General features: G+C 38.3%; 1 protein-coding gene across 1 annotated transcript in view; it reads left to right on the forward strand.

Moving 5' to 3' along the window:
* Nucleotides 1-3,916: 3,916 nt before the first annotated feature.
* Nucleotides 3,917-27,164, forward strand: part of TARBP1 (tRNA guanosine 2 -O-methyltransferase TARBP1) — a 32,258-nt gene continuing 9,010 nt past the window's right edge. The window contains exons 1-20 of the mRNA XM_086877791.1: nt 3,917-4,742; nt 4,828-4,925; nt 5,735-5,804; nt 6,613-6,761; nt 7,479-7,531; nt 8,455-8,552; nt 9,600-9,735; nt 10,742-10,838; nt 11,679-11,768; nt 12,465-12,603; nt 14,315-14,411; nt 14,704-14,879; nt 17,901-17,998; nt 18,647-18,808; nt 20,433-20,626; nt 21,307-21,553; nt 21,686-21,874; nt 25,081-25,280; nt 25,421-25,492; nt 26,638-26,758. Of these exons, the coding sequence (XP_086733917.1) occupies nt 3,917-4,742; nt 4,828-4,925; nt 5,735-5,804; nt 6,613-6,761; nt 7,479-7,531; nt 8,455-8,552; nt 9,600-9,735; nt 10,742-10,838; nt 11,679-11,768; nt 12,465-12,603; nt 14,315-14,411; nt 14,704-14,879; nt 17,901-17,998; nt 18,647-18,808; nt 20,433-20,626; nt 21,307-21,553; nt 21,686-21,874; nt 25,081-25,280; nt 25,421-25,492; nt 26,638-26,758 (3,312 nt within the window). The remainder of the gene's footprint in view (nt 4,743-4,827; nt 4,926-5,734; nt 5,805-6,612; nt 6,762-7,478; nt 7,532-8,454; nt 8,553-9,599; nt 9,736-10,741; nt 10,839-11,678; nt 11,769-12,464; nt 12,604-14,314; nt 14,412-14,703; nt 14,880-17,900; nt 17,999-18,646; nt 18,809-20,432; nt 20,627-21,306; nt 21,554-21,685; nt 21,875-25,080; nt 25,281-25,420; nt 25,493-26,637; nt 26,759-27,164) is intronic.

Here is a 27,164-nt window from a genome sequence, read left to right on the forward strand (position 1 = left end):
AGAAATGAAGAGGAGGAGGGAGAGAAGGTGATGGCTGAAGGCACTAGCTGGAAAGACAAGCTGAATCTCATTTTAAAATGATGAAGATTAATACATGTTGGCATTGTGATGTGAAAGAGCTGGAAAGATCATTTGCGGGGGTGGGGAGGCAAATGAAACAAGCACTGGAGGATCAGGAGATAACAACACAACCACCTTGTGGAAATTGCTGTGACCAGCTTTCCTGGCTGCATATCAACCATTTCCTCTTTCAGTTAGAAAACTTCTGCCTCTATCTCTCTTAGCAAGAGGGTTCAAGGACTTTAGGGCAAACAGACAAAAATTAGGCAATTTTCTTCTTTCCCTTTCTTACATCCTGTAAATTTATTTTTCCTTTTCCTCTGGCAGAGAGGGGATGTGCTGTCCTAGAGAGTCATATAAAAATTATGTGTGCTGCTGGATTTTTGCACAACAGCACTGAAGAAATCTAGAAGAGAACATGAATGTACGTAACCATAATAACTGTTGAGGTTTACTGCATGGAGCGCATCTGGGCTTTTAATTTCATTATGTGTGGGAAAGATCTGGTGGGAAATTCTCTGCATAACTTTCAGAAATTTCCCATTTCCTTCTCCTGCATGCAGTGGGAGAGGGAAGAAAAGGCTGTGTTATGTACCTGGTCCCCCTAGAGACCTTACACTGTGCAAGCACACTCCTACAGACTCCTGTAAGGAAAAAAAAAGTCATCGAGCAGGCTTAGCTGAGCCTTCTTCTTTATGAACTGTGCAGAATTACCTGTAAATGTGCAGGTAAATGTATGTTGTGTGATCTAAAACCATCATTGAAACTAAAGATTTTAAAGATATAAACCTGGCCTGGGTTCTAATAATCTGTGGTGCCTCAGCACCTTAGTAGTGGCTTTGTGGCAACAGCATAACACATCCTTCCAAAACTGTAAGTAGGGATTTCCAAGACTTACAGTTTTCTGTAGTTTATACTGTAGTTTTGTCCATAATCCTTTTCTAAGCTAACCAACCACTGGAATGATGATCATTCAGAATTTTTTCCTAGTACAGAACTGCTTGTTTGTGTGATCACAGGGGAAAGCATTTACATAAGAAGACGTATACATTTGTCCAAAAGAATATGCAGGTAACTAAAGGCACTGATTTTTAAACTATGAGTCCAAGGAAGGAACTTCAGTCCTCCTGTTGGTGTAGAATTATGGGTTCTGATGAAAAACAATAAACTACTACTGTAAAGCATTTAAATTGTAAAATCAGCCCAAATTTGGTCAACTTGTTGTCATGCGCAGGAAACCCACGTCATCAGTAAATGTGCTGTTACAAAGTTCAGATAAAAATCAACAACAGTATGTTTCTCATCTTTGTCCTGCCTCTCATTGGTTCAGTAATAGTATTAAATGTCATAGAGAGAGCCTGGTTAAGGGAGCAGAGTGTGAAGTAAGCTCTACACCTGGAGTTACAAGGAGCTGAGAAGTATTTTGTGGCCCTTTTAGATAGAAGTGGCCCGTGAAGGGAACGTGTTCAGACTGGCCATTTATTTCTGAGCCCTCTGCAATTGTGGTGGACTGCTTTGCTCAAAAAAAAAAAAAAAAAAAATCAGGGTATTTCAGCCTTTGATCTAGGCCATATCCTGAGTTTGGAGGGGATCTGGAGAAGTAAGGAAATACAGGATGCCTTATAAATAGGAGTGTAAAGTACATGAGAGCTTGGCAGCAGTGGGATGTTCTGAGTGCTGAGGCTGGTGCAACAAACATGCTGAAAAGGCTTTGGGATGCTCGAGGTGACTGCAGCTGGCAAGCTGGGGGCCTGAGAGCAGGGTTGGCTTAGGAAGAAGGCAGGAAGTGGTTGGGATAAGCTTGGAAAGTGGAGAAAACAGAACAGGACATGGTCTTGGGTGAAGAAGGGATGTGTTTTGGGACTGTAGAGGTGGAAAGCACAAATTTAGGGTGCTAGCATGAAAACACTTAACAACTATGGTTAAGTGGTTAAGAGGATGTGAATGGTGTGGTTCTTGACACCTGACAATTACAAAATGTTTGCTCATTTTCTCTCTCTTAACACCATATCCACCTTTCTGGCTTGTTTTTGTTTGGCTGTTTCGTTTCATTTTCATAATGTTCCATTCAGAAGGTCCCCAAGCCAGACCTCCCTTTTTGTCTGATAGGGCAATCTACAGTGGAACAGTTCAAATTTAAATGCTGTTGTTTAAATTGGTGTAATAAGATTTGAGGTTTGGCACTCCCCTTCAAAAAAACTAAAGGCAGAGCAGAATTCAGACAATAATGAAGAAACTGCACAACACATAGTATATTTGATTCTGTTTTGATTACTAGTTGTTGTGCAGATTATTAACTCTTCATTTAGTTACAGATGCCAATAAGGGAAGAGTAAAACTATAAGAAGAAGGGATCTTGTATAGTAAGATCCTATTTGTATTATTATAGGAAGGATCCTTTAATAAGAAGGGCTTGACACTGTCTCAAGCCTGATAAAAGAAACTCCCACAATTCATCAGACTGCATGCTGTGACTGGAAATGAAAAAAAAAACCAAAACTAAAAAGCAAAGAGAAAACCAAAATATATTATGGCATGTAAGAGATTTAAACTGTAAGTATCCTATTTCCCGAAGTATATTGTAATAATTCCTCCTATGAAACATGTTTCTGTGTGTGTGAAACAAAGTGCTAAATTTTACTTTACATTTGAGTAAAATGTATAATTTGAACTGTTTTCTTGAGCTTTTACTAGATTCTGTAATTTATGTAACAGAACACAGGCAGAGTGGTAAGGCACATGGAAACCATGTTTTAGCTAGATGTTAATAATTAATTTCCACCTTCTTTTTCCAGAATATATTGCAGATATAGTCAGAGTACAGGCTCAATTCTAATAAGAAAATTCAGTGACTTTGCAATCAGTAAGCTCTCAAAGATAAAAAAGAAAATCGAAAACGTTTGGAGAAAATGGATAGCCAGAAAAAGGAGAAACTCATGTGATTTGGAGAGGAGTGATTAAGCAGAACCTCACTTGGAAAACCTGCAGTAAGCCTTTCTTGTTCATTAGACTCTAAGCAACTACAACTTGGCCAAAGTAATGCCCACACCCATTAGAAACCACGTTGAGCTGTCCCAGGAATTTGCTATCCATTGCTTTCACAGGAACAGAAGGCTCCAGGTTTGCCTTTTTCTATGACCACATCTTCTAGGAGAGTAATTCACCATCACTTTTGACGAGCAGATCTCTAAATTTCTGTTTGGTTTTTTTTTTCATGGGAATTGTAATCTCGCATGGTGAATTCATACTGGCTGGAAGTCAGCTTGATTTTCTGTGTTAGGCTTTGGTTGCACAGGAGCTGTTCTCTGGCTTCAGTGCTGGTGGCCTGGACCCTCCCAACAAGCCAACAGCACGGAGCCAGCATCCAGGAATGCCTCCGACCTGAGGCAGACACAAGGCATTCAGGCAAACCTCTGCTACGCTGCCATGACAACAGTGACCGGTTTCAGCAGCTTCTTTTGGCATAAATGGTTAGAACAAATGGGACAGGTGGCAAAACCGGGCATTCCGTGCATTAGTGTTGCCGGACCTTGCGTTGCAGTGCGCATGAAGAGTAGAGAGAGTTTTTACGGCCCACAAGGATGGAACTGCGCTCCCTCAAGCGAGAGGCTCGCACCTGAGACATCTCCCTTAGGCCACCCGTGCTGGGCCAGGTTGCGCTTAGCAGCCACCACGGCTAGCAGCACCCAGGCGGGCAGGCGGGCGGGCTATGACCCGGAGACGAAGAAGTAACATGGTAAACGCTCACACAAACCAGTCAATCACGCCGTGTTTTCGCCTCCCGTCGCCCCCCGTGGGCCCCGCCCGCCCCCGCCTGCGCAGCCGCCGCTCCTCCTCCTCGGCCTCCCCCCGCGCCATGGAGGTGGTGCTGGCGGACACGCTGCTGGCCCGCTGCGGGGACCGCGCCGCGCTGCTGCGGGCGCTCAGCGCGCCGCTCTCCGCCGAGCGGGCGGAGGCGCTGCGCCTGCTGCTGCAGCGCCTGGCGGCGGCCGTGCCGGCGGCGGCGGCGGCGGGCGAGGCGGAGGCGCTGCGGCGGGCGGCCTGGGAGGTGGCGCTGGAGCGGTGCCGGCCGCTGCTGCGGGGCGGGGAGGGCGCGGCGGGGAGCGCGGAGCGGGCGCGGGCGGTGCGGGGCGCGCTGCGGCACTGCGTGCAGCTCTGCGGGCCGCCGCTGGCTGCGCGCCTCGCCCGCGACGCGCTGGCCGAGCTGGCGGCGGGCGGCGGGGCGGGCGCGGAGGAGGCGGCGGTGGAGGCGCTGGCGGCGGCGGTGCCGCGGCTGGAGGAGCCGGAGCTGCTGTCGCGGTGCGCGGCGGCGGCGCTGGCGCTGGTGCGGGAGGAGGGCGAGGGCGAGGCGGCGGCGGCGCTGGTGGCCGGGCGGCTGCTGCCGGCGCTGGGCGCGAACGGCGCGGCGCTGGCCCGCGTCTGGGAGGGGCTGCTGGGCGCGGGCGGGGCGCCGCGGGCCGGGCGGGCGCTGCTGGCCCTCAGCGCCTTGGCGGACGCGCTGCTGCCGCGGGGCCCGGGGCTGGACGCGCGGCTGTGCCCGCGGTTCTGGCGGCTGGTGCAGGAGGGCCTGACGGAGCGGGACGGGCTGTGCCGCAAGCGGGCCCGCTACCTGCTGAAGCGAGCGCTGGACCTGAGCGTCGGGCAGCGGGCCGAGCTGCGCTGCCCTCAGGACGGCGGACACGGTACGGCCCGGCGGGCGGCGGGACGGGCGGCGCGGCCCGGCCTGAGGGGCCCCGAGAAACGCGTGTCCTTGTCTGTTTTCCTTAGAACCCAGTCTGTTTTGGTGGTCTGCTGAGAAGACCGAGCAACTCCTACAGTTTTGGGAGACTTACATTTTGATAATGGAAACTTTGGAAGGAAACCAGGTAGGAGCGCCGTGAAGTCCGTGCCCATCCTAGACAGACATCCTGCCTCGCTTGTGGCTTATGTGAACGGTTTTGGAGGGCAGAGTATGTCCAGATTTGGTGATTGAAGGTATTTAAGTCAGCAGTAACTGGAGTATTTTTGTTTCAACTCTTAAATATTTTAAACACAGCGTGTGTCGTTCATTGGGAATAAATTCAGAACTCTTCTCCATCATGGGAATACATCTGGTTAATGCAGTGACAGAAACCTGGAGTGCAGGAAATTGCAAGGCCAGGGTAATGAGCTTAGTAAAAAACGCAGTTATTGCACGTAGTAGCCTCTCTCGGGCATAGGGGACTATGTCTGTATGGTAAAGTACCTGGGGCCTTGGATTAAAACAGTTTTGTGGGTCCAACATACTCGGCAGAAAGATTCCTGTTGACTTGAGGCTTCCGTAATTGTGTGGTATTGTGGTGTTAACTATTAGTAGTGTGCCCACCTCCCTGTAGTTATTTTATGTTATTTGCACATGATTGTCCTGTAACTGAGATACTGTTTATTTAAATGCCTGATTTTAGATATTTGTACTATTTTAATTTTTGGGGAATATAATGCTTATCAGTAAGTACTGTTCTTAAAATATGGTAGCTGATTGAAGTATCAGGTTTTTTTCAACTGAGTGTCGCGTACCACAGGCTTTGCAGGTTTATTTAAATGTACTTCTATTGTCATTTGCTGTATTAATGCTGTTGATAGTGAATTCTCGTCTGATTAACTGATAGCTTCTGGGTTTGAGATATAAACTATTTATACCTGATTTGCATTTCAGATCCACGTCATAAAGCCAGTATTACCAAAACTAAACAGTTTATATGAGCTTGCCATATCAGGGGATAAAGGTAAGATGGAACTCTTTCTACACAATCTCTTAAGTATTAGTCAGTTAAGTTACACTTCTCTGTTTTCTTCTGTTTTAGTAGCAGCCTTTTTCAATGTTTTGTTTCTCAAGTTAGGTGTTTTCTGGATGGCTGTTAAGTTTTTGTGAGTTTGCTCTATGCATAGGTTGTTTGGGAAACATGCATAGGCAGTGGCCACTCTGCTCTGAGAAGAAATCCTAGCATATATATTTACTGCTTACTATATTCTCTTGTAATACTATTTTTCTGTCAGCAAATCCAAAAAAATTGTCATTTCCCACTGTATTTTGCTTGACTTAAGATAATGTGAAAATAAAGCCAGAGATTTTTGGGGTTGTAGAGGACAGTTCACCAGCACAACTTTGTAAAAGGGGAAAAACCCCCAACACAATTTGTTAGAAGTAGAGAGAGGATAAATAAAATGAGTACTGAGACAGTGGGTCTAGGGCACATGAGCACATGTAATTAGGTGGTGCAAGTTGTTAAAGATTTGTGAAGTGGAAAGACTATTAATGTGAAACTTTTGCAGGTAAGTACATTGGTATAAATAGAGTTGCAGGAAGAAGGATGTGGCACTTTTTAGTAATTCTGCTTTGTAATTAATAAAGTAGAGAGTAACTTTGGAAAACTGTGATAATTTTTAAATTAGATTTAGCAGGATGTTTTTTGTGAAACTAATAACTATAGTCACGTTTTTGAAATGTCCTGTGAATAGACCACAACATTGTCTAGAATGTCAGCATGTTATGTATTAGTGTGTCAGTTGAGAAGATTTCTTTTTTGTAAACAGGCTGTTGGCTGTTTCACCCATCGTGGCATGTGTGCATTTACAGACGGATGTTTGAGAGTGAGAATAAAACATTGACAAAGGAAGGAATTCTTCATTTTCTGGAGCTTTATGAAACAAAGCATCTTCCAAATTCGCTTGGTTTCTCAGAGGTAAGGCTGTTACTGCTACTTGCCACAGCAAACAAATGTTCTAATTTGTAACAGATCTTAACACTAATTGCTTCACTAGTTGGAATTGGATAAATTCTGTCTCTGTAGTATAATCAGTGTATTATTGTATCCATAAAACATAAAATCCCCACACTTTAAAATATTCTCTATGTGGGAAGAAATACTAAAGCTTAAAAGTTTTGTTTATTACTGTCACGTGTGTATTGACTCTCCAAGCAGCCTACACTTCAGTAAGGAATGATGTACATTATACTATCTAAACTTCATAGGAGCATTCCCCTCAGAGGTTAACATCCCTGATTTATACAAATTAAGTCAGCATCTTGAGAGTAACTTGAAATAAAGTCAACCTGAATATGCACCCTAAATATTTTTGTTTTGACTCTGTCATTCTTCTATTTGATGTTTAAATCTATTTTCTCTATCTGTTTCCCAGCAGGATCTCTTTTTTGCCTGCATCTTTTGCAATACTCTGTGAAGTGTATCTAGTGGAAAAATCTCTTTTCTTCTTTGCTCTCCTGGTCTCCCTTCTCTTTAGTTTCTTCCTCTTTGTGCTTCTGCTATTTACCACTAACAGGACTATTCTCTCATTTCTGGCTCTGTCCTTTAAAGTCTGGTGGAAGGAATCTAGTTAGCTTCTATGTAACAGTGCCTTGGAAATGTACATTTCACCATTGTTCTCGTTTTCTTTTGCAGTTTGTTATTGGACCACTAATGGATGCCCTCTCAGAAAGTTCCCTCTACAGCAGGTAAACCACTGGTTTAATTAATCATTTATTTGTTTAATTTCTGGATTGTGCAAAAGTGTTCTAATTACACTGGTTTAAGTATGTGGGTAAAATCTTAACTAAAGGAAAACACATTAATAAAAAAATCATGCTTCTGAACTTACTGACAGAGTTTTTCAGGAGGGATGGGTGGGTATGAGCAATGAAGTATGGATCCAGAGACAAGACTTGATTGTTGCAATTTTCAAAGCCCCTTGGTTGAATTGATGGTCACAGTCTTGAGCTGCTGGGGAAAGTCCATGAAATGAAGAGTTCACTGGATTGATGTGTTCATTTTTGGGGAGCTAAAACTGACTGGCACTGGTGATAGTTTGGGTGAGGTGATTATGGATGAAGTGTAGTCACAATAGGTTGTTTTATCTAAATGTGGCAGGACAAATGTGACCTCTGCAGGTGCTTGCAGCAGTTATGCATTTCTCATCTCAGTCTGCAGTATCTTTCCATGGACATACATGGGTGGGAATTCAGGAGGTGAAGCAAATGCCATGTGTTTCAGTGTGTTAGAGCTGTGTCAAATCAACAATAATTCTAATCTTCTCTCTTAGCGTCTGTATTTCTGGTGGAACATGTTGGCAGGTGTAGAGGAGGGTGCATGTTTGAGTATACCAAGAATATACAAAGTTGTTACAGTTAATATCAAGCTGAGAGAAAGCTACAGAATCTCTTGACTGATGCTAATCCTTAATAGCCAGGATCCTGAGACTTCTGGTGAGACATAGACTGTCTCTGTTGGTCTGATGGAGTGTCACGGAATGACACTTTGTTTTCATTTCGGGGCAATTCTAAACATTCTGAGTCTGTTAAATTTTAGATTAAATTGGTTGCATCTAATCCTAAAGCTGTTAACATGCCAGTTGTGTACCTAATGTTTTAAAACCCAACAGGACACCAGGTCAATCAATAGGAGACTGTCCTCCTTTGGGAATGAGGTTACAGAAGTTCTTGGCTACTTATCTCACTCTTCTTCCAGAGGAAGAAAAAGGTATGTTTCAGTTTTACCTTGATCTTTTTTTAAGTAAGGAAACCCAGTAAAAGCCACGGAGCTGTTTTTGGTACGTCATTTAAGTGTTTACTTGAGAGAAAAAAATAGTTGTCCTGTCTGGAGTTTCCAGAGAAAAGGTCTTCAGGGACTTGGAAGGTATCCTGCAGTACTAAGCTACAGAATTGCTCTAGGGGCAAAATGAACCAGATTTTATTAATGGAAAAGTTAAAAGCCCAAACAAGCTCCTGAGAACTGAATTGAACAGTACTTGGAGATTTTTTTCTTTCTCTGCCAGACTTTTTCAGTCATGACTTATATAGTGATGCATCCAGAAGAGCCCAGTCCAAGGGTTGAAACAGAATAAGGATTCTTTTATTGTGAGGTTTGGTGGAGGAAGATTTCTGAGACTCTTCCTAATTTCATTGCTAGTGTAGGCTGAAATGAAGACAGCCAGAAGTTAATACCTGGCCTAATTGGATCAAGTAAGGGTAGAATCAGCTCTCTTCAACACCCTATATGTACAGGTATATTCTGGTAGGAGGCACCTCACATATTTGTAATGCCACAGGTGCCCTATTTCTCTGCCTTGTCCCCAGGCATATATTTTATCACTAAACAGGGTCTGTGATTAGCCTGAGGTGGGTACCCTGCTTCCTCAAACTGTAGATGTGGTGGCTTGTTGAGAATTGCTCTGCCCATTCCAGCATCCATTTAACTGGTTGAATCACTGTGGTCAGCCATATCACAAACTCAGTAGCAACTTTAAAAAACAATCGAGTTAAAAATCCATTCCTGAATGTGGTGATTAGTGCAGATGACCAAAGTCAAAATTAGGTTTATTTCTGTTTGTCCCTGAATCATATCACCTTGCTGACAGACTTCTTTGGAATGTAATGTTTTTCATTGAAATAATTAGGGAATTATTCTCTTATCTGTCATTTAATTGTCAGAAATTAAAATAGCACTCTTCTGCTGGAGCTCTTGTTATTTAAAAGCATTGGAGAACACAAAATCACTCAGGGTTGTTTTGTTTACTTTTATTTTAAGGTAGCTTCCTGTTAAAATTTATTCAGAAGATGACAAGTAGGCATTGGTGTGCTGTTCCTATTTTGTTCCTTTCTATGGCTTTGGCATCTATCCCTTCATGTAAAGTACTTGGTGCTGAAGGACTTCATGCTTTAAGGTAAAATATATACTGCCTTGCATACTTACAGCCTTCCTCCAAAGAAATGTGCTGACAGTCTGGAGAGCCAGAATTTGATTCATGTTAGTTACTTCTGAAGGGATGGTCGTGCATGGGAGTATCAGATTCTGTCTCCTTTAGGTCTGATTTGCAGAGGAAAGCAGTTCAAGAACCAATGTAATTATATCTCTCTATAAAGTTAAAAAAAAAAGAATTATTGCATTTTAGTTTTTTAGTTTCTACTTTTTCAGAATAATTTTCCTCTGGTCTTGCACACTTACAGGCTGATTCATCTCATACTTCCTTTTCTTCTACTTGCATTACAACCTGCTTTAATAGCAGTTGAGGCTATATCAGGAGACAGCCCCCAGTGCTGGAAACAGAAAGATTTCTAAATAAAAATCTAGGCAGAAGTTCTTGGCCTCACTATGGACCTTAATCTCACTGGTATTTCCTAAGTGTCTGCTTCCACTTCCTAGAGCCACTAAAAATCAGTTGTCATTCCAGTTTAATCAAATTTGAGTGTTTAAATAAAATCTTACTGGTGGTTGAAGGAATATTGGATAGAAGCAATTTACAAAAAGAAAAAAAAGATGTTGGGCATGTCTTTGCTGAATGTTCACTGAATGTTTCTTTCAGTTCTGTGCTTAAGTGAGATTTTGATGACAAACATTTGTATACTTGTTACAGATAGAAATGCTTATAATAAATTACCAGTCTGAACTGATGTGACCAAGGGGATTGTTCCTTTAATGTTTCTGTTGTTCTTCTCCCCCTTTTTCTTTTGTCAGGTTTATGCTCATATGAGTTTTATTACCAGTTTTTGAAAGTAGTCTTGGTTCTGGATTGTTTGTGGTCTGGTCAGGCAGCTTTTGTGCCATACTTAGCAGGTTATGTCTGTTACATGCAATCTAATGTATTTAAGATGGCTAATCATTATAAAATATGAAAATGCTTGTATTTTTAAGTGTGTGATTTATATAGAGTGTATTTTTCCTCTTTGCAGAGATGTCCTCCAGTGTACTATGATTACACATCAGATTTTGTTGCGTGGAGCTGCTCAGTGCTATCTTCTTCAAACAACTATGCATTTGACAGATGTGGTCAGTTTGGGGTTTTGTGTTTTGTTTTATTTTAAATTTTTCTTTTTCCCTGATGTAATAGAAATACATTGACACTTATACAGGGTCAACAGTATTCAAAAAAATGGCTAAATGCAGTATTTATACTGATTTTGCTGGATTTGCAATTTTTTAGTGACTGTTTAAATTGTGCTATGTTACCTTTGGTTTTCCATAAGAAATATTTTTTTTTCATTGGCTTTTATTGCTTGATGTTTTATTGTGAGGTTTTCATGTGGTAGTTACCGTAAAAGGATATTATTCTATATCTACTGTATAAACTCAGGTTTAAGCAGATAGAAACTAAATAGACTTTCTTGTAGTTCCTAGTAATAAGAGTATTCATGATACCAGAATGATAAAAGTACCATTAGTGTTGAAATAGAAGGACTGTCGTTATTCAGCAGTCCAAGTATTCCTGTTTTGTTTTATAGCTGGCTTTCTAAATAAGTAGGCTTCCATGTTGTGTGTTATGGCTATAAATCTGTCTGAATTTCTCTTTAGTACTAGAATTCAGTACTAAATGACTCCTAATCATTTACCTACATTAATTTAAAAGGTGTCATCAGTGAATGGCACTGTTTTTGCAGTCATTAATTTATTTTCAGATAGACCTTAATACTTGGGAAAATTAAGTTTTGTTCCTTGGTACAGATAAGTTGGTCCTAAAGAGGCAGAAATTAGTCTGAATCACAAAAGAGAAAAAGTAAATTTCTTTTACTAAAACCTGCCAGATAAAGTCAAACTTCTTGAGTTGTCATATAGGTTATTATTTGTTGTATATTATGTTGGCAGCTACTGTATCTTGATTAATTTCTTCAGGAGAAAGTGTCCTTCCCAGAAGTGTCAAGCTTTCTTCTGTCCCTCAGACCAGAGGAGTCCCTAAGAAGAGATACTTTATTATGGACAGAGGTGAGAGCTGAAGCTGGTTTTATGTTCATCCAACCCATCACTGGCAGAAATAATAATCTCACTGGCAGGATAATCTCAAAGGGAAAAATGTACATACCACATAGAGTGAGATTATAAATTGTAAATTTTCACATTTTATGACTTTACAAGATGTAAAATGCTGTGAATAAAAATTCAAAGATGAAATAAGTTTTTGTATAGCATATATGAGAGCCAACTGATCATGTAGCCATAACTTTTGGTTACTTGTGCAGCCATATAATGATAAAGTGATTTTTTGCATTGTGTCTTCTTATCATGTGCTCTGTACATTTCATCTTGCTCCATTCGTTTTTGGCATACAAATTAAAAAAAATCTGGTCTCGCTAGATTACACTGGAATGGAAGAAACCCTTTTGAGATAAGGGAATTTCTACCAGTCTTGCTTAATTTTAAGAGTTGTTCTTTTTCTTACATTGGTACCACTGATTTTTTGGGGGTGTTATGAGCTGCCCTTTGGAAGAACATTTTCCTATGTGTGGTTAGAAGGGAATAGTCTGCTAAGGCTCGAGGTAGTTCTGATGACCACAAATCTTGTGGGTTTGCTGATGTGAGAGTTTGTGTTTGACAGTGCTCTGGTGTGCTGCTGTTGAATGAGTGATGTCAGTGCACAGCTGCCAGCTGTGGTCAGGGAGTGATGTGCTGTTCTTAATTCAGCTTTGCAGTTGGTTGCAAGTGAATGACAGGTGCTTCAGGAAGTCTGTAACCTCTGATTTGGAGCGTCAGGAGGCATCATCGTTATGTCAATATGTGCGCGGTCTTGTTGGGGAGTACCTTAAGACACCTGCAGCTGAAAGTAAGTTAAATGTGTATTAATAAAAACCACTATTTTAAAGAGAATTAAAAAAAAAAATAAAATTACAACAATCCCTTGGATTTTAGAAGAATGTTTTTGTTCGGTTTTTTTTTCATTTTGGGTTTGCACCCAAAATGCAAAAACCCATTGCACCTGTTCAAGTTCTACCCAACCTATGTATTCACAGTACTTAAGTCTGAACCTTATTCTGTAATTCTAGCTTTCCTCCATAAATTCAAGTTCTGCAGTGTTAATTGAACATTACGTCCTAATATTCAGGTTTAATGCTGCCCTGATGCTTGTTCATTAGATTTATTTTGTCACTCTTTTGATGGTGAAAATGCTGGAATGCAGGGGGCAGAGGAAAGAACAAGGGAATACGAACCCACACAGGTTCTGCCACCTTGCTCAGCTTTGTAAAATGACCAAGTATTTTTATAGAGGGAGAGGCCATAGAGTGAGGCAGCTTGTCAGCCCATTGCACACCTTCCTGAGTTGTTACATGCTTCTGATCTTGGACAGCTTGCAGGAGGTGAGCTGCCACATCTTCTAACCAAGGAGGGTACTTTGTAGGCTGTATAAACCTGCAGATAAATTACAAAGGGCCTTCCTTGTTCACTGCCACATTTTGAATTATCTACAGTGTCAGGTTAGTGTCTTCATTCAGATGTTTTGAAAGGAGTGGCAGTTTGATTTTTTTAAATACTTCAACTTTTTTGTGGCATTTGCAGTTGTCATGAATATTGTATAGTTTTATATTGTCAAAAGTCAAAATGGAACACTTTTTAAGTATTATATATATAGGAGATCAAAAAGCTAGATCAGAATTTGCTGATCATAAATAGCTTCAGAAACTTCCTGCAGACTGGGAACCTTCACTTAATTGCCTTAGTGATGTAATAAGCAAATTCTCTCTGTTTATGATCCAGGGTAAATTTGCTAAAAATTTTGGCAGATCTTCTCTCCTTCCTGACCTGTTTGTTCAGTCCTTGGTCTATATTATCTGCAATTCCATGACAATCATCTGCATTTCACTTGTAAAAAGTGACGTTTGTATTTCTGGTTTTATATGAAACTTTACTACTAAGCAGCTCTTCAGAGAAAAACAAAAATAAAAAAAAAAAAAAGAAACATGTCCAGCTGCTTGAATTGGACTTTCAAAGTGTGTTTTAGTTTCTAAATTCCCAAAGCCAGAAACATCAGTTAAAAATACCCCTAAAATCCCCCAACTTATGTACTGCTATTTAATAAACATTTTATAAGTATGATGATGTTATTTATATAAAAGATCAATAAAAAGAGAAACTTAGTCTTTTTTATAATTTCCTCTTTACAGAATAGTTTTAGTTCTTTGGTCAAAATCACAGCTGGTGTTTCAGATGAAGCATAGTGGAATTATGTTCTTCATTAAATTAATTTGAATGTGCTAATGTATTTTTTAAAGCAATGGAAAAGTCTGTTGTGAACTGCTACATAATATATGATACTACATAATATATTGAGTAAAATTTATTTGAGCACAAGGGTCACTAGTGTTAGAGTTTAATTTATACATGGATAAAGAATGCTGAAAATTAGTAGCAATACTTGTTAGCATTAATTGTTTTTGTCCTATTAATTTATTAAAACAAGTTACAAAGCCAGAGGTTTTAGAAAATAATGAAAAGGTATTTTTTAGTTACTGTGGAAACCTTAAAATATCTTTAATCAGGAGAAAATTGCTTTATGCCTGACTGGTTTGAAGCTAAGCTTGTCTCAACAATGATTCTGTTGGCTGCTGACGTGGAGCAGATGAAGAATAAATACAGGTAAGTATGAAATACCTTATTTTACATTTCTGTCTTTTTCAATCTCCTCACTCCTGAAGGATCCAGTAGAAGCCTGATGAAGTTGGGAAGCTGTCCTCTTTTCTCTGTAGACTTTCGGTCAGCCTGATCATTCCTTAGGCCTTGTCCAGCTGTTGCTGCAGTCATACTGGGTAACATTCTAAAGATGCTTAAGTGTCTTGGAAACGTGTCCTGTTTATTGCCCTAAGTAACTTCAGCACTTAAGGCAGATACTCAGAAGAAGACTTTCTTTTTAATTTTTGTTTTTGTGTAGTGGAAAAAGCAACATAGAGTGGATTGAACTAGAGGCTTTCTTGAACCCTCTTCTGGATGTCTTGATGAAACTTGGCAGTAATGCTTACATACCAACACTGAAAACAGATAAAAGCCTTCAGCTTCTCTTGAAGTTATTGCAGACCCGTTCGTTAAAATGTTCCAATACGCAAGATGGTTAGTGACATCTTCAGTCTACTGTGTCTTCTGTTCATTATAGTCTTAACTACACCTAAGCTACTGTTTTATGGCTATAGTGTCAAACTAATGCTAGCCTAGAAGTGGTAAATGTTAAAGTTGGCAATCTGGCGTGTCTATTATAAATCTTGAGCTGTGGGTCCAATCTTACGGGTGTCCTAAGGACTGGGAATTGAGAATGTGGAAGCCTTCTGAGAAAGTAATTGTTACCCACTAGGGTTAGATTATCAGTTAAAATTTCGAGAGTGTGACTGTGTTGCAGGTATTTATAGGCCTATTCTTTGCAAATGAATGGATTCCATAAATCATTTAGATGCTTCAGAGAAAGAAGTTACTACACAAACCCAGACAAACCTGCTTAGTTGCCCCAAGTTCAGCCAGAGTCTTCCCTGAGTGCACAAAGTGATTCTGCTGGGCATCCTCTTTTCTCAGTTGACTGGTAAGCTAGGAGGTGCTCACTGAAATACAAGCCTGGTGATCTGTCTGTCTGGGAGTGTTGTCCCCCTCACAGATTTAACTTGTAGACCTTTCAGGAGAGTTTGAACAAGAGCTACGGAGTCCTTACTGCTCCTTTTGAGAGAACTTGGTCAGTTTGTAACCAGAATAGACCTAAATGCTTTTTCTGAGAGCAAATGAAACATTGCAGTATTATTTTCATGGAATTTGGGATGCTGAATGGGAATAGGAGGGATCTTGGTGTTTGGTTTCTGCTCCCTGTGATTATTTTGGGTTTTTTTTCAGGGTGTTAATAACATGGAATAGAAAAATAGTTTTGGAGCAGGGAGGCTCCATATCTAGGTTCTTATTTGTAACAAAAATAGTTTCATATAGTTCATATAGTTTATATATCCAGGTTTCAGATACATGTCTAAGTGCAGCCCCAAAATAAATGCCTACCCTCATTTTAGCAAGTGCTGTATGCATTCAACCCCCCTGCCCCCTTAAATTTTAGCTGTTTGTGTGAAATACTGAGCACTATTTATGCAGGCTGTTGGAGTTCACATTGGGGCATAGTCTCTGACTGTTGAAGTGGGTTTCTTGAAGTGAACTGAAGTGGAAGAAGTGTCCACTGAGCTGCCACTGTGCATTCAGCCTACAGCACAAGGATAGAACAGGCCTGAAACAGAACCCTATGAAATACATGCAGGCTCGTACTAGTTTTTTAGTATCAGTAATGAATAATTTCCTTGTGTGCCTTATTTCTTTATGTGTTTGCTAATGTACCTGCAATGGATTGCTCCTGCTTTGGGAATTTTGACCCCTGACATGGCATATTAAGCTCTGCTAAGAGAGTTCCAAAGGTATGGGAAGGCTGAGCACTGCAGTGTCCCCATCCTTTTGAAGGTCCCTAGAGATGCTCCAGTAGAGCCCATCATCAGTCTTTTGAGAGGCTTTCTGAATTGCAGTGTAGTTTTATGTTAAACAAGGATTACTTGGCTTAAAATTATTTTCTACAGTGTTTTTGTGCTTCTTCCTTCTGCACAGGAGAACCAAATAATGCATCTTTCTTTTTTTTCTGTAACTGTGAACTGACTGAGATGAGGGGTGGGAAGATTAAGGCTGTGTAATACCAAAGTTATGTTCCTGTGTTGATTAAATGGGAGGTGAAAAGTCCTGTTTGTCAAATGGAAACAATAAAGTGGTAGGGAGTAATAAAGGAATTTAACCTTGTAAAACAAAAATAGTAACAAGTGGGAAGTGTGGGGATAGACATGACTGAAATGCATGCTGAAATCATCAGCATTCTTTTACAGTTCTTGCTGTCTATAACTGTTGTTAGATTTCATTATTTTAAACAGTAAGATTTTGGTAATTATTATCTTTTGCTAGTGTTACAGAGCCACTGGTAATGAATTGGGTTTTATGTCCAACATGCTTATCTGAAGTTTTCATGTATATAAATTGCAGAAGATGTTTTAGTGATTTGAGACCTATGATGACACATGATGAATCTGACATAATTAAACTGTTGGCTCCAAACAATTTAACCATTAAAAATGTAGTACAATGGGCCATTTTAGTAGGGAATATAGAAAGTAAGTACAATATCGACTTGGAACTTCAGGAAATATTTCCTTTTATATTTTTACTTTTTGAAGGTCTTCCATTTCATAATAGTTTTTCTACATGAAGTGTTACTCATGAAGGGTCTCATCTGGAAAAAACCAGCTGTAGCCTCTGGGTAATAGTCCCCTAAATACTGAAACCAGTGAGTGGTATTTTTAAAACCAGATGGCTATGCAGAGTGTTTTACTCCATTTTCATACTGAGACGTTATTTCCTTGGCTTTCAGCTAGCCCTTACCCTTGAAACACAGACTGAAGTGTCTTTGTGGTTAAATATGTTTTACCTGAGTGGCCTACTCATACTTTATACTCGTGTATAACCTTGTGTCTTCCTTTGTGAAATGCTATATACGTGAGGTATGCATGGTAGCCCAGCCTTATCTTCTAGACAATACCACATTTTGTGTCATAATCTTGTATTCTCATTTACAGCCTGGAAGCTACTGGGCTAAAATCTTTTAAGATTACTATTTCCAAAGATAAATTATTCCTAAACATCAAAAAAAAACCACAACCAAGAACCAGAAAGCCCCCAAAACCAGTTTTCAAGTCTATAAATAGTAGCAGTAGAAAAGTATATTTTTCCCACGTAAAAGTGAATTGCTGGATATGGGAGCTTTTGGTTTTTATTAAAGACTAAGTTCATTAATAAGCTGTTTGTGCAGAGGGTTAAGAGTAGGAGGTCTTCTGTTCTTGTGTGAGTTTTGGTTCACTAATACACATTGTGAATCTCAGGAAATAATACAATCTGGTTTGATTCTTTCAGCCTTATGGCTTACACTACAAAGGAGTACAGAGATGTTTTAAGTAACTTTTATTTATTTGAGTACTATTACTGTGTAATTTTGTGACACAAGTAAATCTGCATGATTTAATAAAATTCTTAAGGGAATTGTATTTCTGTATATATACTTTTGTTTTCCCCTCCACACAGATGAGGTACTGTTCTTTATCTGGAAATCTCTTGTGACACCTGTGGAGAGTATTCTTGAATTTGTTCTCCGACGGCTGACTGCCAACGAATTGAGCACTGTAAGTAATGATTATGAGGCATACTTTGGTATGGTTTTACTTGTTAATTTTATTTACCTGTGTTCCTAAAGTTAATTTTAAAATCTTCAAACACCTAGAAAGTCAATTTGCATTGAAACATTTCTGTTAACTTTTTTTCAATGGGCACAGTAAAAAGGAAAAAAAGTGTCTTTACAGGAAGTGTTTGTCTGTAGTCTGCATTTCTTCTTTCTTAAATCTAAAGAAATCATATAGTAAGAAATCCTGAGTATCATATACTGCATAGTATCTTCTAGTATAGCTGTGGACATCAGTTGTTAGGTGTTTGGAGACTTTTAGTACTCAGCCTGGCTATCATCTTTTTGCCTCTTATCCTATTTCCTAATTGCTGTGGCCAGTGGTTCAGTTTCTATCCCAAAGAAACCTGAGACTTTTTAAGTAAAGCAAAAGTTAGAGTTGAATCAGGAGAATGGCATCTGAAAGTCAGTTTTTAAGATGTAGGTATTAATAACCTCTACCAAACAAACCCCAAAATTATAAGTTGTTCAATTGCAATGACCGTTGTATTTTTCCTTCTGCTATCATTGTTGCAAGTGGTTTTCTTTCTGATTTTCAGTTTAATTTTCCTCCTCTTACTGATTCGGATTGCTGTTGTTTCCTCACTTTTAGGTTGGCGACCTGGACCGTTGTGATCTGTACTTGGCTTTAATTCCAGAGATGGTCAATTTGTGCTTGAAAGTCAACTGGAAGAAAATGCCATCTATCAAGAACTTCCTTTCATCCTTAGTAAATGCATCTATTCATAATCTTCAGGAGAGAAATTCTGAAAAGGTAATTTAACGTTATTTACAACAATAAATATTAAAATAAAACAAGCCAATAAGTAGTAATTAAAATATATGCTAATATAGTATTTAGATTCTGCAATAATAATTATACAGACATACTATAAATGTAAGTTAAAATACAATCATTAATTTCTATTGTGATATTTATAATGCATAATATTATTATATATAACATGAAATTAAATAATAGTTTGTGTGAATGTGCATATATATTCCCTAACACAAATGTCTTTATTTGGCAGTGTAATACGAATGCATAATATTTATAGCTAAGATTTTTAGTACTTTGTTTATTTTATATTGCATTATTTAGAAGTCTGTATAGCTAAAGTAAAATTCTTACTGTAATCATGAAGTATGTACTCAAAGACACTTTTCTCAAATATGAACTAATCTTACTGATCAAGATTAATAAATGAAAATGTCTTTGGTGTTTGTTGACTTCAAACCTGGAACATACAGAGAAAAAGAAACTCCAGAACCCGCCAAAGCATTACTTTGGCTTTTTCACATAGTTATGTTGATTGCCCCACAGTTGTATGTTAGGGTACTATATCTGAAATAGATAAATTTTCAAAAGGTAAAGAAATGTTATTAACTTCCATGAAAAAAGGAGATTTAAATTAAGATTTGTTGGGCAGTATAAACTTTGGTCTTATTATTTGGTACTATAGTTTTGTTCAAGAATAGTTAATAACACCTTAAAAGATTTTAAGTATTTGATTAGCTAGGTTTGCATTTTCCTAGAACAAAGAACTTAATTTATCTTAATTTATTTTAATAACATTAAAATACTTCATTTTATTTTTTCCCTTCATTTATGTGAATTATATACTTTTTCCAGTAATTTCAAATTAAACATTTTCTGGTTCAGACTTAGTGCTCACTGGGGCCTTTACCAACTTTTTTTGAGTTCAGGGGAATAATATTTTCATGATGGTTTCTTCAGCTGCACATATTGTACCTCTTCAATTTCAGAAGAAAGGAGAAAATGCTGAGTAATTACAGATGAGAAAAGTCTTTTCTGTGCTCTAGACAGCCAAATGTAATTTGGAGATATTTAAATAACATCAAGGTTTTCTTACTGTACAGGCATCATATGCTTACTGGCTTTTTTTTTTTTTTATGAGGCTTCTAATTCCATGCCTCTCCAAGTGTGTATGTCTATCACACAAAATAACCATGGCATGGTTGTGATCTTTTGGGTGCTTGGAGGAGATACTGTGTCATATTCCGAATTTCTGATTAACTGGACGACATCTTTTTTCTAATTCCTCCCCAGCAATTTGTATGAACTATTGCCTGGCAAGATAGGAGTGTTCCATCACACCAAGCTGCCTGCACTTAATGCCTAGGTGACTGTAATTTGGAAGATTTATGCTTCTGTCAGTGCTTGTAACTTGTGAGTGATTGCGCTGACCCAGCCCAAGCCAAGCTGCGTTAGGCACAGGGGAAGAAAATACAGGAATTGAAGGATGCAGAGTTGCTACCTTATGGTGTCTGTGGTGATGCAAAGAGGAGGATGATTAAAAGTGTTAGTATGTCATTTTTATCATAAGAGAAGAAGCTGGTGTGTGTTTGTTCATGTATGATTTGGTTTTACTTAGGAGCCGAAGGTTAAGGAGCAAATTAGAAAAGTAGCTAGCATGGCTTCACTTGGAGCTGTATGTGAGATAATGGCTGGGAAACTGGAAGTGCACCTGGAGCCTCTGCCTTCTGTGGATGCTCTGAAGAAATTCATTTCCTTTTCTCAATTCAATGAAGTATTAAAGAAGCCGTCTTACACTGAAGAAAAAAATAGGTATGTCTGCTAAAGCTTCGGTAATTCTTAGAATAAAGTTGATAAATGTGAAGCAGTGGTTAAGATGTTGGTTTTTCCTGTTCTTTAACAACTTCTTGCCAAGATAAAAAGGAAGAATTCTGTAAACAAACTGTGCACTCAGTTGCTCTTTCATTTTAACATCCAGGTTTTAGAACATCAAAGCAGTCGTAATTGATCAGAGGAAAGGTTCTTTTGTTAAGTCCTCTAGTTCTGTGAAGCCAGAGCTAGCTATGAACAGTGCTTACCCTTAGGCCAGATTAAATATATATACACTGCAGAAAGCCATGGCATGTGCACAAGCAAGTTTAAATGTAAATTATTTACTGTTGAGAAGGGAAACCCAGAGGAAGCCAGAGTGCCAAAACCCAAATACTTGGGTAACAAAAAAACACAGCCAGCACATTGTGTTGTTTCTACTGAATAATCTCACAGGTGTTTGACTTATGAGACTAAGCCCATAATTGATTTGAATTTTTTTTAAAAACACTTAATTTTTGGATTTCTTTTCCATGTTTATCCACTCTTGCCTTGAACTGTGTAAATCTTAGCACCTTGAGGTAGTACAGGGGGTTTGTACAAATAAGCACGTCCTGATGGAGTAGGAATGTGCAGGATAAACCTAACACAATATTTATTTAAGGAAAGTATTTTTTTCACAGCTTAGGTGAAGAAACGACCTCTCAAGGATGGGGGAAAATTGTTGCACGCTATGTTCGTGACCAGTGGATTTGCCTCCACTTCGTTTTAAATTCATTTGCAGCATCGGCTCAAGGGTATGAAGTAATGTCACTGTCTACTGTTGAGAGGTCAAAAGAAATTCTACAGTCTGCATTAGAAGCCCTATCTATTCTTCCTTCAGACCAAGTTTTACCTGTGTTTGACTGCATGAAAGTCCTTGTTCCCAAGGTAAAAGATAAACCTGCACATTATCAATAGTTTTTGGGGCTTTTTTTTGTTTTGTTTTGTGGGGTTTTTTTGTTTGTTTTTTTGGGGTTTTTTTGGTTAAATGTAACACTTTTTTCATCTCTTTATTTACAGCTTCTGGACTCATCAGAGGGTCTCTGCATAGAAGCATTTGATTTAGCTTGGAAAATTATATCCTCTTTGAGCAACACACAGCTAATATTTTGGGCCAATCTAAAAGCTTTTGTTCAGTTCATCTTTGATACTGAGGTTCTAGCTGTTGCTGCAAGTGTAAAAGGTCAAGCATATACCAAAATAAAAGAGGTCAGTTTCAAGAATTCTTTTTTTTGAGATGGGAGCATAAATTTTGTCTGAATGTAAGATTGTATTTTACACTTTATTTTCCCTTCAGCTACTGTTGTGAACTTCTAATTTCTGAAAAAGCTCAGGTTTGAAAGTGTCAGGATAAAAGACCTGAGAATAAGATTGAAGATAAACAAATATGTTGTTTGTTCTTGTGGCACAGAAAATGACAAGTACTGTGTCTTTGATTTTTAGACTGTTCAATATCTTCTGCATGCAGTAAGATTAGTTTTTTTCATTTATTTTATTTTTACATAAAAATGAAATTCTTTCTCTTGACCGTTTTGTTTAAGATTTGACACCTGAACTGTCACAAACTATTAATGTTCTGGGAAAATTATGCCTTCTTCTAATAGTTTACTCTTTATGAAAATGCTGTCTTAGATGAAAAGTTATAACAGTTCAAAATTTTATAGGTGCTATTGGATAAAGCATTTTTACTGCTTCTTTAAAGGCTTCTTTCCCTCTGCTTGAGGTGTAGAAAATAAAAACCCACAGTCACCTTAAGAGTTCAGTTTAATCCTGCATGATAGACCTGCTTCCAGAGTTAAGAAGAAAAATGCAGCCTTTATTCTTCTTTTGTAAGATTTATGCAGCTGCCAGAACTCCAAGAGTTCTCACATATGTCATAGTGCTCTTTTTTTGATTAGGTCCAGAAAACTGTATTTAGTACTGGTATGTTGGTTCCTTTTGGCTTTATGCACTGCAAAGTTGTTAGCTACTTCTTTCTACATAATCTTTCTTGGGGATTTTTTCTATTTCTTTTTTTCCTCTCTAAGCATTAATTAAATATTTGTGCAGAGCAGTCCACAGTGAGTGCAAGACTAACTAGGGCAGTAATGCACTGTGAACTATCTGCCAGTGTATTTGCTTATGTTCACTGACATGTGTGCTACTTTGTGCTTAGCACAAAAATCACATCAGGAGGGGTTGCAGTTTTACTTTGAAGTCACCATAAGTAGCTCCATCCTGTTGTCACACTCAAAGCTGTAAGTAATAGCAAGTTTCAAATTTATTTTCAGCCCAGACACACCAAAATTATTTTAAATAAAACACAGAGAAATGGACACTTCCTAGCTATTTGAAAGTGCTGTGATATATCCTTATTAGCCTTAATTACCTTGAAATGTAGTCCCATTTATTTTCTTTGTTTTTTTTAAAAAAACTTTCTTCAAATGAATGTTACTGGTCTCTGTTTTAAGCACTTAGAATTTGTAGTCTCCCTGTGGACCCAAGCCAAGATATGTATGTAAAGATGGTAAATTATCTCTTCTGTTGTGGGAATTGGTTGGCTTTTACTTTTAAGGAATATCTATAACAGCTAATTGTACGCTCAATGTCGTAATAACTAATGAGCTAAAGTTAGTATTTTATTTTTCTTGACCTTAAAACTTTTTTAAATTCTTAGAGTTACTGCCTTAACTTCAGCATTAGTATTTCAAGCATTATGTAAGGTGTATTTTGCCAATGTTGAGTGCTGAGTCCATGTGACAGCTATCCCATTGTCTGCAGTGGGACATTCCATGACAGCAGGCATCAAGGAGCTAATGAAGGTCTCCTATACTCAACAAAGGGCATCTGGTCGAGCCACCTTCTGCCCCTTCATAAGAAAATGAAGATAAAGTTCCCAAGCAAGTGCCTACTTATGTATATTCTTATTCTAGTCCTCGGCAGTCCCCGTTGCCATTGACCTGCTGTGCAGATGCTGTGTGGTTGGTAGCTAAAGAGAAGAAAAAATGGAACTGCCTGATGTTGATTTGCCACAGAAGCACAGTTTTAATTTTGTCTACCACAGTGTGCACTCTGTCCTTTTAATAGTTGGAAGGGGTGGAGCAAAGGGGTATTCTTGAGTCAAAAAAGGGGATACTTATGGTAATAGCTATGGTAATATTGAGAAGGGCTTCCACAGAAGGTACCCAGAGCACTGTGTTCTTTAGCTTAATTTCTTCTGCTGCACTTTCCTTTGTGATTATTCATATGTTAATTATGCTAGAACTTAAATATCTCAAATTTCTTTTGTGTGTGCTGAACTTCCACTCTACTAGTGAAACAAAAGTGAAGAAAATTTCAGGATTCAGAAATGCATTGTAAATGCTCTGCTGCTTCCCTACAGGTGAAACAATGGCTTAATTTTGGAATTACTAGGAAAGTTAGAAAGCCTGTCTTTGGGCTAGAAAATAGGTTTGAATTCTTGGTAAAAGCCCCACATGCTTCTAGCATAGAGCTTTCTTTCCAGCAAGTGTTTCTTCAGACTGCATTGCAGTATTTCAGCTTTAAATTCCTCGTGAACTTTCTTGGTGCTTTAATGCTTAGCAGTTCAGGACAACTTCCTCTATAAAACCAGCATTATTGTCAAAGAATTGTCACATTATCAAAACTATCATTTCAATGCAGGGAAGCAAAGCAGCTTTATCTATTAGGAGCTGTTACACCTTCTGAAAAAACATTTTCATGGACAGCTCTAACTGCTGTCTAGAAAGGAATTCTTAGAAAGCTTTATCTGTTCATTCTGCATCTCCCTGCCCTCTCCAAAATGCTTTCAATTTCTTAGGAAAAAAAATATACTTTGTAAGTGAAATTTACTCTTGCACTTACCTTAAGGAGGAGAAAGAAATATTTTGGGGCCATTTTTCTTGTTCTGTTTTATTTTTTTTCTTTTTGGAAAAGCTTTAGATAGCAGCTTGAAATATTGTAAATATGCCCTCCTTAAAAACAAAAAATAAATGGTACCAGGACATTTTTTAAAATATGAACTTTGACGTAAATGTAGAATAGAACTGGTGATGTGGCTGCTTATGTAAAAAAATTTTCTTAATGTTTAACTTTTTCTTAATTGGTAAGGATTGATAAAAGCACTAGGTTTGTGCACATGAAGTAAACCCTGGCTCATTTTTTCCACTTACCAGGAGATTTGTTTAAAGCATCTGGCATTATATCTGTTTAAGCAAAGATTAGTTCTTGTTTTTGTTATGAGAAGCAGATACTGGGCCAGTTGTTCACCTGTTCTTATAATCAGGGAATTATAAATAGATTGAAGACAGCATTAACCTGAGCAGAGATAGGATGAAAAAGACCATGATACCTATTAAAATAGATAACGCTGCAGTTTTTAATAGATCTGGCACTTCTGAAAACTAGATTTTGAATCTTTTATTTCTTATTTTCAGATAATTTTCAAGCTCATAGATCTGTCCACTACAAAGACTGGAGTCTTCAATGTAGTCCTTAGTCATTGTTGTCAGTCTTGGATATTTCCCACTGTTGATGAGAGAAGTGCCTTGACAAATGCTTTCTTAAATGCTGGAAATTATAGTGAACTTATCACTGAGGCTTGTGTCTTTGGAACTGTATTTAGGAGAGATCAAAGGTATAAAAGAAAAATCTTTGATTTATATTTTACAATTTTGTGTGGTTTTTTAAACTTTGAGATAATTACTGAAAAACTGAAAACAGGTTTTGTATGTTATTCTGCTAATTTTGTTGCTTTGTCTTCTTTCATCTCTGAAGACACATTCAGGATGTGCATGCCTTCATAGAAGATATTGGAGAAAAATGTGCAGCAAATGTTGTTACAGACAGGTAATGCTTTTGATGATACATCTTACAGTATTTATGGATGGTGTCTTTGTCTTGGTTGATGCTCTGATAGGAAAGACGCTGATTTTGAAGTCAGCTGCTTACCATACAATCATAGAGTATCATGAGTTGGAAGGGACCCACGAGGAATACATTCATAACCTTTTAAAATGCTGGTAGGAGGGTTGTACATCACATTATATTCATAATTCAAATACAAACTTTAGAAAAATGGATTTTCAGGAAAATCTGTCCCACTTGTTAAATCTGACTGTGGCTGAAATAACTACTTGCTCATTGTCTCACCTCAATAAAGTAGGACTTCTTAGGATGCTGAGCTAGTATATACCTTGTTATTGTAAGTAAGACAGGTAAGAAAGTCAGGTTTTAATGCAGTCAGATTTTGAGCTTGGCTTTTTGACATTGGTTGCAAGCTCTTTTTGTGTGCGTACTGCCCAAAGGCTTTGCCTCCAGCCTTTGAAATGGGGATGTTAGCTACTGGATTGTTGAATTTTTTTATAGCTTCACTCCTAATTTTTACTCAGTGGAAGAAAGAGAAAAAAGTTCTGTCACCTTCTTTTCAGAAATGTTAGTAATTTATAAAACCTGAGCTTTTAAAAAATTCTGCTGCAAAAGTTCACTACTCCTGAACATTCTCCCAAGAGCTTTTTGGTAATCTTGTGATGGTCTGCAGCTGTCACAACCTATAATGTCATTAATTTTACTCTTGCCATTAATTATTATAGATGTCTGTAGTTAACTAATAGGAATAAAGTGTTCTTTGGGACTAGGTATTTGACCAAGCTAAGCATAAATTAGTTGTTAAAAGGTTACAGTTTACAGGCACAAAATTTCAGAAGCTTTTTGATACAGCTTTTTCTATAGAAAAAAAAATAATTTAAACATCTAGATGTTACTGCAGAACTCTGCATAGACTCAGGATCAGGTTGTGAAGTCATGAATTTTTTTCATCACCAATGACGAACAGATTTTAAAATTCCAGTTCTGGGTATTTGCATCTTGTCTCACTGTAGACAACTTGATGGCTGTATGTTCAAGATGATGTTTGGTACTTTTTTATAATTTAGGAATTACCTTTATGTCTAAACAGGTGGAGTTTGATTTTTGTTTTTATTAATATTTTACAGTCCAAATCGAGATGATCACTATGTTCGCATTTGTGCTGTTAAATTTCTGTGCTTGTTGGATGGATCAAATATCTTGCATAAGATGTTCATGGAAGACATTTTCATCAAACTACTTGATAAGGTAAAATTAATTTCTCTTGGTAGGTAAATGTAGTTTTAATACAGTTAGTATAATGCAACATATTTGCAGTTGATACAGAATATTTATGGTTGGTTGTGTAGCATCTCTCGATTTGTTGAGTAATTTGGCTTTTCTTTGCCATGAGACAGAAGTTGAATAATTCAATCAAAATAGTAAAAATTGCCTTTGGGGTTTTTCTCTCTTTTTAGAGGATATTTTGGCTTCCTGGAACATTATCTGAATTGTAGCCACTGTTCCATTAAGAATCTTCCTTTAGGCTGCGTTCGGAAGCACTGCATTTCACTTGAACAATTGCAGACTACCTCTTAAATTGGGAGAGCTGTTGTCTCCTTAGAATAGCTTCATGGAGAGAAATAATGTTGGGGTCCAATTTTCCATTCTATCA

Source organism: Cyanistes caeruleus, chromosome 2 (assembly GCF_971803275.1).
Source record: "Cyanistes caeruleus chromosome 2, bCyaCae1.hap1.1, whole genome shotgun sequence".
Taxonomy (NCBI): domain Eukaryota; kingdom Metazoa; phylum Chordata; class Aves; order Passeriformes; family Paridae; genus Cyanistes; species Cyanistes caeruleus.